This window comes from Vespa crabro, chromosome 13 (assembly GCF_910589235.1).
Source record: "Vespa crabro chromosome 13, iyVesCrab1.2, whole genome shotgun sequence".
Classification (NCBI taxonomy): Eukaryota; Metazoa; Arthropoda; class Insecta; order Hymenoptera; family Vespidae; genus Vespa; species Vespa crabro.
Genome location: NC_060967.1, coordinates 2294996 through 2307466, shown reverse-complemented (window position 1 = coordinate 2307466; position 12471 = coordinate 2294996). Strand labels below are relative to the sequence as shown.

The 12471-nt window shown below is 29.7% G+C and overlaps 2 protein-coding genes across 3 annotated transcripts; one reads left to right on the top strand and one right to left on the bottom strand.

The window, feature by feature from the left end:
- The first annotated feature begins 41 nt into the window (after positions 1 to 41).
- LOC124428773 (zinc finger protein 543-like) lies at positions 42 to 5693 on the top strand. Its single transcript, XM_046973260.1, has 5 exons — positions 42 to 355; positions 1266 to 1596; positions 1684 to 1956; positions 2056 to 2238; positions 2347 to 5693. The coding sequence occupies exons 1-5, from the start codon at positions 191 to 193 to the stop codon at positions 2706 to 2708; spliced, it is 1314 nt and encodes a 437-aa protein (XP_046829216.1). The 5' UTR covers positions 42 to 190; the 3' UTR covers positions 2709 to 5693.
- On the bottom strand, positions 4669 to 11467 carry LOC124428774 (S-adenosylmethionine synthase). 2 transcript variants are annotated; one of them, XM_046973262.1, is made up of 9 exons: positions 10824 to 11467; positions 9885 to 9962; positions 9612 to 9734; positions 9000 to 9112; positions 7133 to 7276; positions 6680 to 6898; positions 6435 to 6617; positions 6223 to 6356; positions 4669 to 5884 (listed from the first exon to the last, which is right to left on the bottom strand). In XM_046973262.1, the coding sequence occupies exons 1-9, from the start codon at positions 10936 to 10938 to the stop codon at positions 5779 to 5781; spliced, it is 1215 nt and encodes a 404-aa protein (XP_046829218.1). In that variant the 5' UTR covers positions 10939 to 11467; the 3' UTR covers positions 4669 to 5778. The 2 variants fall into 2 exon arrangements, with proteins under 2 accessions (XP_046829218.1, XP_046829219.1); XM_046973263.1 differs by lacking the exon at positions 9000 to 9112 and adding an exon at positions 8256 to 8368.
- Positions 11468 to 12471: the final 1004 nt, after the last annotated feature.

Below are 12471 nucleotides of genomic sequence, written 5' to 3'. Positions count from 1 at the left end.
AGACGAGCGATCGCAGCGCTATCGAAACGCCCATTGGTCGAGAAAGCTTCTCGACGCCGCAGCCATTATAGATCCCGTTGTGAGTGACTGAGTCTTTTTGATAGCTCCTCTTATTTTCCGGGAAAAGTACGCTTCCTAAGCGACGCCGACATCTGAGAAGCTTTCATAAAGTTAAATCTCATTGGAAATAATGAAAACGTATAGTAGAAAAAAGGGCGATGGCCCTAGCAACGTAATTATTCACGTGAACGAGTTGTGCCGACTGTGCTTGGCAAAGGAAGAAGAGATGGTGCCGATTTTCGACGACGAGACCATACCGTTGCCTCTTAGAATCATGGCATGCGTCAATTTGGAAGTGAGTAGCGTCCATTTATTGGCGCGCGATAGAATAACAAACAAAATCGATGACGTTTAGGTTTTTCTTTTTTCCTTTTTTCTTTCTTTTTTTTTTTCCCCTTTACATTATTCACGAAACGTTTTACGTACGAAATTATTTTACGAAAAATAGGAATCTATTTTATCTTTTCGCTTGATTATTTCTATTCTATATCTATCTCCTCCCTCTCTTTCTCTCTCTCTCTCTCTCTCTCTCTCTCTCTTTCTCTTTCTCTTTCTTTTACAATTTCATATCTTCTCTTTTCTTCTCCAATCCACGTCTGTAATTCATAGGCGCGTCGCAGCTCTCTGTATGTGTCGACGTACATACGCCTTTAAGAACTACCAGCTTTACCGAGTTATCGACTTCGTACTCGAGATATCTTGTTCCTTCGTTTACAGGGATCTAGAACGAGAGAGCGCACTTCTCTGCGAGATGTAATAAGACGTTTTACCTTTCGGATTTATAGAAATCTGTAACGTTCAATCGTCAACATTTACCTCTATTCAATTCGATTATAATATAGAGCCGACAATAACGTTCGAAAGCATGACAATGAGTGTGTAACAGAAACGTTGGTGTTCGATGTAAAAATATTCCTATTGGTTATATAATTTTTCATAATACTTTTATTCAAATAGATCTATTTGAATATTTTTTTTTATCCCTTTAAGATTTTTTTTTTCCAATGATAAACTTAATACATTGAAACGTCAGTTTAGATTATTTTAAACTGATTACATTTAGATAAATAAAAACAAAAAAAGAACTATACTTTGTTTTCATGTATTTTGAATTTATTATATATACCATAAGAATATAATTACTGTAAATATAATGTATTATTGTATGTAATAGAAGAATTAAAAAAATGATATATGCCATTTAGGTTTATGAGGAAGATGGTCTACCAAATAAAATTTGTCATCCATGCAAGTACCAATTGGAAAAATCTTACCAATTTAAAAAAAAATGCGAAGCCGCTGATGTTAAGCTTAGGAAACACATGAAATTAATACGTCAGTTAACTGGTCAAGATGAAGAAACGGACAATCAAGAGAATAATACGGATGAATTGAAGGAAGCGTCTGGTAGTGGGAAATCTAAACAAGTTAAACAATTATTAGCTGATTTAGTGTCAACTAAAGGAACCGGAGGTCAAGCTGATGGAGATCCTATAGAAGTTACGGAAGAAGAATTAGTTGGTGGATATATTTTAGGTGTGTAATAATTAACATTGAAAATTATTAGCTAGATAATTTCAATATATCAAGTATAATCGATTTTTTTTTGTTTCTAATTTTTAGGTATGAATTCAGAAAATCCAGAAATGGAAGAACCTATGTCTGAAGATCCAGAAAGTATTACATTAGTACCAGCTGAAGAAAGAACAGCAAAAGCCCGATGTACGATACGTACAACAAGAATTAAACAAGAACAAGAATCTGAAGATGAAGCTGAAGAAGTACAAAGAGCTATTGCAAATGCAGATCATAAAAATGTTTACATGATGGAGTTGACTAGTAATAGTTCTGGTCAAGGAGAATCATTGAAATTACAACCAATGGGTGACACAATAGGTACATATATTACAAAGCTCTACTGAAATTATTGAATAATTTATATATATATATATATATATATAGAAAAATTTAATATATGATTTTTTTTCCATATAGTTGATGCAAGTACAGAATTAAAAGTATTTCAATGTGATAAGTGTCCAAAAGCATTTACTAGAAGAATTATGTTAAAAAGTCATCAATCGGTTCATTCTACTCAAAGAGGATATACGTGCCAAGCATGTGAAAAATGGTTCCCTACAAGATCAGCATTAATAAGGCACGAACGTACACACACTGGTTAGTTTTAATATAAGATATCTATTGTTTTTCTGAATAATAAAAAGAAAAGTCTAATGAATTTATTGTAAACTATATATTTTTTCTTTTTTTTATTATTATTTCTAGGTGAAAAACCATTTGGTTGTAATATATGTCATCGTGCATTTGCACAGAAAGAAATATTATTACGTCATTTAATGACTCATTCTGGACAAAAACCATTCCAGTGTCAACATTGTGACAAAAGTTTTACGCAACGTGAAGCACTAAAGGTACACATGCGTCGACATCAAAAATTAGATCCAAATGATATACAACTCCATCATTGTCAACTATGTCCTAAAGCATTTTGTCATGCGTCAGGACTTAGCAGGCATTTAGTTACGCATACAGGTAGAACATATAAGTGTGTTGAATGTGACAAATCTTTTACAGATAAAAGTTCACTTTTAAGGCACAGTCGCATTCATGCACCTAAAAAGATTTAACGAATTAATATTCAACGAATAAAATTACGTTTTACTTCCAGCTGAAGAAATAAGAATTTTACTTCTTTGGGTCTAGTTGTAAATTTTTTATAAAATGAAGAGAGTATACTCTCGTACTTTTATAATTACAAATGAAAATCATGGTTGACAATGACCGTTTATTATAATATATACGTCGAATGTTATTCATTTTTAAATTATAAATTATTGTAATTTTTTATATATTAACATACAACTGACCCATAGAAACTGGATATCGTTAAAAGGTATTTTACCTTTTTTTGATTCTTATTCAACTAGCCCATATTTGAAAATTGTTTTTGTTTATTCTTTCGTTGACTCTTTAAATAAATGTATAAAAAAAAAAAAAAAAAAGAAGAAAAAAAAGACCACTGCGCTACACTATCTACATTTTTTGTACAAAATTATGTAGCGACTTCAAATAATGTTATTTACATTTAACGTATTATTTATCGTTTAAAATTAAGCAAAATAAAAAGTTTTCTTTTTTTTCCAATTATAAAGACAGGTTAAAATATTTTTTTAAGTAGACACATTTTGAAAAGAAAAATAGATTGGTCCTTTTAGTGTATATTAATAAAGACCTTATGTACTATGTACACGATTAAATATATATTCTATGTATATATACCTATAAATATACAATATATTGATGGTAAATGTTTTTTCATCTAATATAACTATCTTTCATATAAGTTTTATAGATTATATGATGTTCGATATACATATACATATCCCAATTGACTAATTCTTAATAACTTTATTATTAAATACAAAATGAAGTTTATGTACACGATCATAATTATTTTTACTTGCTAAAAGTTTGACAGACACATTTTTTTTTTTTTTTTTATTTTTTTTTTTTTTTTTTTTTTTTTTACTGAAACTCATAGCAACATTATTAACTTTATAAAATGTAAAACTTATATACCATTCTATAATGACATAATCATCTACCTGTGAAATATTTTCTTTTTTTAGTTATTGTGTTTGCAAATTTAACATTTCATATATATATATACCTTTATATATATATGATATATGGTATATATACCTTTTAATATGGTGTAATATTATTAATAGTTCGATGGCATAGGAAACATTACTGAAACATTTTTTTCTCTACTTTATATTGCATATTTATAATTTCTATTCGTAACACATCATCCTTCTATTAAAGTGGTATATTTGAAGGCATGAGTGAACTATAAATGTTAAAACTTCATTGTGATTCAAATGCTGTGTTCAACTTTTCATAAAAGTACATAAAGTTATGATCATTGGGATACAACGGTATTTCTTGCTAGTATCATTCATTTAATATACATTATTATAATCATTCGAAATTTTGTTTAACAAAAAGAAAAAAAAATGTTAGCACAAGCAAACAATAGACGTTCATACGAGGGCAATTTGAAAAATTCAAGGCTTATTTCTTCTTTTTTCACTTTAACAACTAAATTAATGCATTTAAGAAAAAGAAAGAAAAGAGAACGAAAAAGCTGCGAACTTTTCAAATGATCCTAATACAAAAGTTATTAAGTACACCGCAACACTATTACTTTACACGGCAGTTAATAAAGAATATAGAATCGTTGCGCAATGTACATAGGTAAATATAATTCTAAATGCTCGCTACGATTGTTCATATATCGTAAAGTGCGACAGAGCTCAGTATTTTCATTACTATTAAAATATCGTACAAAGTAGCCTAACTATATTTATAGTATTTTCACATATATTGCACTATGAAAACACTATATATTGAATAGATAAATATATTTCATTCTAATGCCGCTATGTCATTATAATAGACCATGATAAATTTAATCAAATGACATGAAATTATTAGGAGAAAAAGGATAGAAAAAAAAAAGAAGAAAGAGAAAAAAAGAACAAGAAAAAAAAAAGAAGAAAAAAGGAAGAACAAAAGCGGAAGGAAAGTTTGACCGTTTATTAAAAAAATTATTTTATTATAATTCATGTATATTATGATCATTCTTGTGCATTTTTACATTGCCAATATCGATATATAGTCGATCAATATATCAATGAAACAGCAAAGTTTCTTCAATTCATTTTATATTTCTTTTTTTTTTACATATTTCTGTCATTGCTTAAAATCACGATATCACTCACATATACTAAAAATTCAATAAAATTTTTCACGCTATCGAGCTCCGTCACACAATCTCTGTTGTGCTGGATCTCCATATTTTAAATTCTGATTATTGATTGAGAGAACGATTATGAGACCATTATCTTTTTTAATAAAAATCAGATTATTTGAAAACTATTTGCTAATGTGATTCTATCTACATGATGCTACATAAAAATCATAAGATACATATGTCATAGCCAATACATATGAAAATTATATGAACAACTCATACCTAATCTAAGCATGACTGCATCCAATTAATTATTGAGAGAATAAAAACTCCTATTTTTTCTTTTTTTTTTCTTTTTTGTTGTTAAATACTCAGTTCTCAGTTTTCTTCATATTTTTCATTTTCTTTCTTTTTCTTTTTTTTTTTTTTTCTTTTTATTTCCTTTTACTTTATTATATATACTAAAACTAGTTCCCGTCAAATCTTACGACATTAACGTTCGCTATTAGATTCAAGAGGAATAAAAAGGAAGAGAAAGGACTGTTCACGCCAGCGTGTCGAATTATGCACAAAATTTGTACTATGTCTGTCATATAGACACAACATATTCCACGGCGTGGTTTATCATAATTAATATAGACACCACTGTTTCCCCGTTTTATACTATTGAATTTAACAAAAGGAACCAATAGATAAGCGGCGGATGTAGTGCGGAGAGATCTGAAAATCTCGAATTAACTTTGACGAGATAAAAGATTACTTATGGAAATAGGAGAGAGAAAGAAAGACAGAGACAGAGTGAGTGAGAGTGAGAGAGAGAGAGAGAGAGAGAGAGAGAGAGAGAGAGAAAGAGGTTGGGGGAGAAGGAAAGAGAGGACAAATAATTAATAAGACGTTCTAAACGAGAAACGTCTAATGATTTAACATGCATCCTCTCATCAATCGAGGTTTAAAGTTTTTGGTTGTTCCCATGTAAACCCATCACGCCCAAAATGACCGTACGTACTGGTCTGTTGATAAATAGGATTACGAAGATTCAACTCCCTGTAAAAAATGTAAATTATATTATGTACTACATATATAGGATAATCTACTTTGGAAATTTTCTTTCTAACGAATAATATCTTTTTTTTCCGGCTTCATGTATCTATTGCGAAATCAATGTAATATTAATATATTATTATATATTAATATAGGTATATTATTATATATTAATATAGGCATATTATTATATATTAATTGTGGGTAGATACGTTATTCGATACCGTCACAGTAAGACTTTATATACATATATATATATATACATAAAATTAGAATAGATTAGAAATTCTGTCATGGTATTTTTATTTCAAGTATCTTGAAATAAGAATATTAGTACTTACTTAACAATTTTTCCTGGTCGTAAATCAAAATTTTTATTAACTATATCCAACAATTCATTTTGTGATAACTTTGATGTACCATAATCAAAGACTGTAATAGAAAGGGGCTCGGCAACACCAATGGCATAGGAAACCTAAGATATACATTGTTTTAAGAAATTTGTTAAATTATTTGTATATTTTATTAAATCAATTGTATATAATTATTGTACCTGTACTAGACAGCGTCTGCAAAGACCTGCTTTTACAAGAGACTTAGCGACCCATCTTGCAGCATATGCAGCTGATCTATCAACTTTTGTAAAATCTTTTCCAGAAAATGCACCACCACCATGAGCCCCCCAACCACCATAAGTGTCTACAATAATTTTACGACCAGTAAGACCAGCATCGCTCTGTAACAAAATAATTTACAATAATTATTCTGTTCTTTATATTTTTGAAAAATAAATCTTACCTGTGGTCCACCAATGATAAAAAGTCCACAAGGATTAACGTGGAAAACTGTTCTATCATCAAGATACCTCGCTGGAATTACTTCTTTGATAACTTTGTCCATAACAGCTTTACGTAATTCGTCCAAGCCAATTTTTTCACTATGTTGCAAAGACACAACAACTGTGTGAACTCTTATAGGTACGCAAGCTCCATGATCCATGATATATTCGCATGTAACCTTAATAAAACAAACCAGTCATATTTACATATATATAAATTTATAATTTTTATGTAATATTGTGACACACCCATCAATTTGTGGTATATTAAATAATACATTTTATAAGATTATTCTCAGTAAAGTGTTAACATCATGGCACTCAAGAGTAGCAAATACAAAAAAAAACATCATTGAACAATCCTTTTTAATATTAAAATTATTATAAAATATATATGGAAAAGAAAAACAAACCTGTGTTTTTGAATCTGGTCTTGCCCACCATAATTCACCGCTTCGTCTTAACTCTGCTATCTTTTGATTTAATTTATGTGCTAATACAACTGTTAATGGCATACATTCATCAGTTTCATCTGTTGCATAACCAAACATCAGGCCCTGACAGAAAAATTTCGATTAATACAATTTAAATTTATGAACTATTGATTTAAAAGCAACTAATAAATTACGTAAAACATATTTAGCAGTATTCAGCTACAAATTCTTTTTACTAATTTATAACATAAAGAGTTAAATACATTTTACTTTACAATATGGATTTTTAATTAGATAGTAAGAGTATGTATAAATAGAAGATAAAGTATTTTCAAACTCATATAATGTTAATATTTATAGCTATAAATTAATAGAATAAAATGCAGTTATATTTTACATGCAAAATAAAAGGTGCTACACAGAGCAGTGTAATATATAGCAATTATAATTTGGGATTTTGTAAATATTTATAAATGATAGTATCAAAAATGTAGAATAATACCATGAAAAAAAAAAAAAAAAACAAAAAGAAAATGTAAAGAATAATATGTAAATGATGTATGGTGATATTTTGCATATGTATGTACGGCATATAATATCTATAAATCAGCAATTGCCATTGAAAAGTGTACAGGTGTATCATTGTAGGCATAAGAAATGAATTATGAAATTTAATAGCAATATTTTATGTTCTTATCAATAAAGAATTAAAGAAGAACATATAATTTGAGAAATCTACTGCATTATAAATAAAACAGAAAGATACATCGACTAAATGAATCAACACTATAATTTTTTAAACACTGCATAAAAAGCATAGCAAAGAAATTACAAAAGACATTGTCTTTCAAGCATAAAATTTAACAAATAAACAGTTCCAAAATTAAAAGATATCCAAACACATTTAAAAAGCACAGAAATAAATATTAAACACATTATTTTACATTTACTACTATACTAGTTACATAGATTGTTAATAGAAAAAAGAGAATATAGAGAATATAGAGAATATAGAGAAAAGAAGAGAAGAAATAATTTATGTATTAGATATAACAGAGAGGAGAACAGAATAGCTCAAATAAACGAAAGAGCGCTAATTGACCTGGTCTCCTGCTCCTACTTCCTCATCGCTACGATTTTCATGAACGCCCGCGGCTATATTTGGTGACTGAGCATCGAGAGCCAAAAGAACACTGCACAGCTTGTAGTCAAAACCTGTAGAAATGATGAGTATGAGATAAAAATGATCACCATTTCCATATAATAACAACATTATCAACTTATGTTGATATTTTGTTCAAGATCCTGTCATCCGACATAATATTTAAATACACAGCACATGTTTCCTAAATTAAAATGATTATGTTTAATTATGTGTCTTCTAAATTAATTGGTATATAATTTAATGTATATTAAATAATGTTAACATTTCAAATTCAGCTTCAATGTTAATGATATATACCGATAGATATCTTAATTATTAAGATCTACTTAAAAATCTCCTATATATATATATATATATACATATATATAAATTATATAGATAATTTCTATACTTTGAATTATGGAAATGATATGAGCTTAATTATTCGGAATATACAATTGGTAGATAAAAAATATTACCAATGCAATGATTATGACAAATTTTACGAAAATATATGAATATATTATCCCAAGGCAGTTCAGGTCACTCTAATTGAAATGCATAACACATATTGCAGATATATGTATTAACCTGTAGATATTTTTATAAGGGAAAAAAAGAATTTGAAGTAAGAACAGGGAAGATCGTCGATATTAAATTATTTGGCTGCTCTGTGGCACGGGCTGAGAATCGATTATATACCTGATCACCTGCACCCAAGTCCATCTCTTCCCTGTCCACATGAACACCATCAGCAATATTTGGAGATTGTTGTTCTAGTGCCACCAAAAGGTTCAACGTACGCCAATCGAATCCTGCCACGACCATGATACGCTTACGTTACATATTCTTATGCAATCGCGTTTACATTCTTCCGCATGATAATGAATGCAATATTATATACCTTAACGATCGAGTCATGGAAATCTTTCAAGTCCAACATCTTATTAATGACATACGTGACGTAAAGCATATCTTAAATATTGCATATATACCATTTATATAAATTAAAAATCTTAAAAATAATGTAATCTGCATTTTGATGTTTGGTGCTTGTAGCTATCGTGCCATGATTCGATCATGTATTCATAAATTTAACTATGAAGAAAATGAATTGGGGGCAATTGAAGTCAAATTTAATCATGGGTGGCCATGCATATATGATATGTCAGCTAATTTCTCTTTTATGCTAGTATATATCGGTATAGCGAATATTTCAGAAATAGAAGTATTATAAAACTATAAAAATAGATTTAATAAGAATATCAAAGGAAGTGCTTTATTAATTTATTTCTATAAAAAAAACTCTTTTACCTTTTGAGGAGTCATCATAACCAATATGGTTTACGGTCTCACGAACAATTTTTTGGTAATCTACCACAGCTTTGGATGTTATTTCGCCGCAAAGAAGAATCATTCCCGTTTTTGTGACTGTTTCTGTAGATGATAACAAAAAAAAAATAAATAAGTAAAAAAAAGTAATAATAAGTAATAATAATTGATAAGAGAGATTAATCGCAGATATCTCAAGTGAGGTTAAAACAAAAAAAAAAAAAAAAAATAATATAAATTTAAAAGGATTCTTACCGCAGGCAACTTTAGCGTCGGGATCTTGTTTCAAATGTGCATCGAGAATGGCATCGCTTATCTGATCACACATTTTGTCTAGAAAAATAATTATTGATGTATAAAAGGTTATTTACTTTTTCAACATTATCGATATAACATTTATGATGAGAGAACATATTTAATTTTAGAAACGATGTTTATAAGACGAGAAACAATAATGAATACAATATCCAGTCGTTGTTTTTTTTTTTCTACCGGTTACTTGATATCGAACTTGTAACCGTTGCCTTTGTTCAGTGAAAGAGAGAAACGGAGATATAGGAAAGTGAATACAACATAGAAAAACAAAAAAAATCATAAAATAATACGTTTCTCTTCATGAAAAAATTACAAATTTCGATAGAAATTTCTATAGAATTAAATTTTAATAATACATATTGATTAAAATTTGAATGATAACAGATATTGCCGCTATTTATTTTCACGTTATGAATTGTAATATCGAACACAACGTGCTCGGTTAACCTCGAAATTCATTTTAATACATATTCGAGGACATTGTAAGCAAAGCCAAAAAGTACGTAATAGACTATCGTTACTTAACAATCGAAGTAAAGAAGGAGAAAGGGGGAAGGGAAAATGAGGAAAGAGGTAGAAATATAAAACGAAAGAAGAAGAAGAAGAAGAAGAAGAAGAAGATGTAGAAAAGTTCGAAGCGTGCGCACGCGGGTTTTCATATCGTGTACACTTCTCGATTACCAAAAACTTTCATGGCGGCATACACGCGACTAGAATTGAGTACCTCTCTCTCTCTCTCTCTCTCTCAAGGGGATGAATGTGTAACGAGACATAGAAAAGGGAATAATACATGAGAATATTTATATTTTATTTCATCTCTAATGAATAAACGTATACTTAACATTAGATCTAATAAATGTTATTTTGTTTCACGTTTACCTGGATGTCCCTCGCCAACAGACTCGGAAGTGAATAGGAAACTGGTATCCTGCTGAAGTTCGGGCGGTGTGTGCCCGTTCGCGTATCCATTCATGTGGTACGCGGTTTCCGGCATTTTTCTTTTTCTCGACGTCGTCTTTGCCGTTACTTTAATCGTCTCTTTTCGTTGTCTTCTTCTTCTTCTTCTTCTTCTCTCTCTCTCTCTCTCGCTCTCGTTTGCTCTAGAGATTTCTTCTATATTTCGATCTCTTTCTGTGGTTATCTATTCGTCTCTCTCTCTTTCTCTTTTTCTCCTTACTTCGTAGCCCTAATGGTTTCTCGGCACGCGTTTTAAGGCCGTCCGTTCTCGATTCTCTTTCGTCTTTCGTAGTCGTCGTATCTGTACCAGTCTTAATTTGTTATATTCGTGGAATGAGATTAAATAGAGTAACGTGCACGTACGGTATCGTTTAACACACGCCGACTATGTCTCTTTTTCTGTCTATCTATCTTTCTTTCTTTCTCTTTCTCTTTCTCTCTCTATCTCTCTGTTTCTCCTATGCCTTCCTTAAAAGCGCGAACGAACTCGACAGAAGCACAGCACACGACGTAATGGTCCGACGGGCGAATGCACCGAGTGAACGTATAGGCAGTAAAAGAGGCTCCCCGCATGCTGGCGCCCGCTATTTATAACCTTGGTTCGTCGGCTTTCTGTTCGGCTAACTTCGGATCACGTGGTATCTCGTCTCCCGGGATACGAAGATTGGCGCGGAATTCGTTTTTATTCCCGCGCTGTTATCATTCGTTCACGTGCTTCTAATTAATTTCTCTGGAATGTAATAACAAGCTATTGCACCATTATCATCAAAGAGATAATCATATCGACGTCTTAATTCGATATTATGTTGAGCATTTTTTTATAAAAAATTTATCATATTACAATTATTCATTTACATTTTATGATAAACATAATTTTCATTTATTTAATTGTACAAATTTTAATCAAACTTTGCACAGATGTTTTTTTTATCTATAAGTTCCCTTTGTATAAATTTACTTGCATGATGCAATATTTTTTTATGAATTTGTACGAGTATGAAAAAAAAAAAAAAAAAGGAAACGAATTTCGATGAATATTTGAATTTCAATAAAAAATGAATTTTAATAAAACTTGAAATTAATAGCAACATTTTATTTATGATATTTTTATTTCTCAACTTTTGAATATTTCTACATTTTATAAATGTTAATATTATAATAATAATACTGTAAAGACGTATCACACTCGGTTATCATGTTATCGTTTACGAGTTGTGTACTCGATCTTTGCTTCGGGTGTACTAAATTAAAATTCACTTTTTAAATGTGTTTTTTAAATAGGTTAGACTCTTTTGTAGGACACAACAATAACGATAAAGAAAATTTCTATACATAATAATGCAACGTTTTTAAATTTTAACAAATAAGAATATGTTTGAAAACTGTTTTTAAATATTTAAATATTTAAATTTGTACACGCGCGCGCGCGCGCGTGTGTGTATGTGTATATCCAAATGTTATTTAAATATTATTTAAAAAATATTCTTTGATGATTGTTTACTTGTAGATTTTTTTACTATTTCAATTGTTTGCATATACTTCATTGTACAATTGCTTTTGCAATTTTTGT

What these genes read in the sequence shown, in the direction of transcription:
- LOC124428773 (XM_046973260.1), top strand. Translation starts at nt 191, where the DNA reads ATGAAAACGTATAGTAGAAAAAAGGGCGATGGCCCTAGCAACGTAATT. An exon ending in ACCAATGGGTGACACAATAG is followed by an intron (nt 1,957 to 2,055) that starts GTACATATATTA and finishes TTTTCCATATAG; the next exon opens with TTGATGCAAGTACAGAATTA. An exon ending in GCACGAACGTACACACACTG is followed by an intron (nt 2,239 to 2,346) that starts GTTAGTTTTAAT and finishes TATTATTTCTAG; the next exon opens with GTGAAAAACCATTTGGTTGT.
- LOC124428774 (XM_046973262.1), bottom strand. Translation starts at nt 10,938, where the DNA reads ATGCCGGAAACCGCGTACCACATGAATGGATACGCGAACGGGCACACA. An exon ending in TGTTGGCGAGGGACATCCAG is followed by an intron (nt 9,963 to 10,823) that starts GTAAACGTGAAA and finishes TTATTTTTCTAG; the next exon opens with ACAAAATGTGTGATCAGATA. An exon ending in TTATCATTGGTGGACCACAG is followed by an intron (nt 6,618 to 6,679) that starts GTAAGATTTATT and finishes ATTTTGTTACAG; the next exon opens with AGCGATGCTGGTCTTACTGG.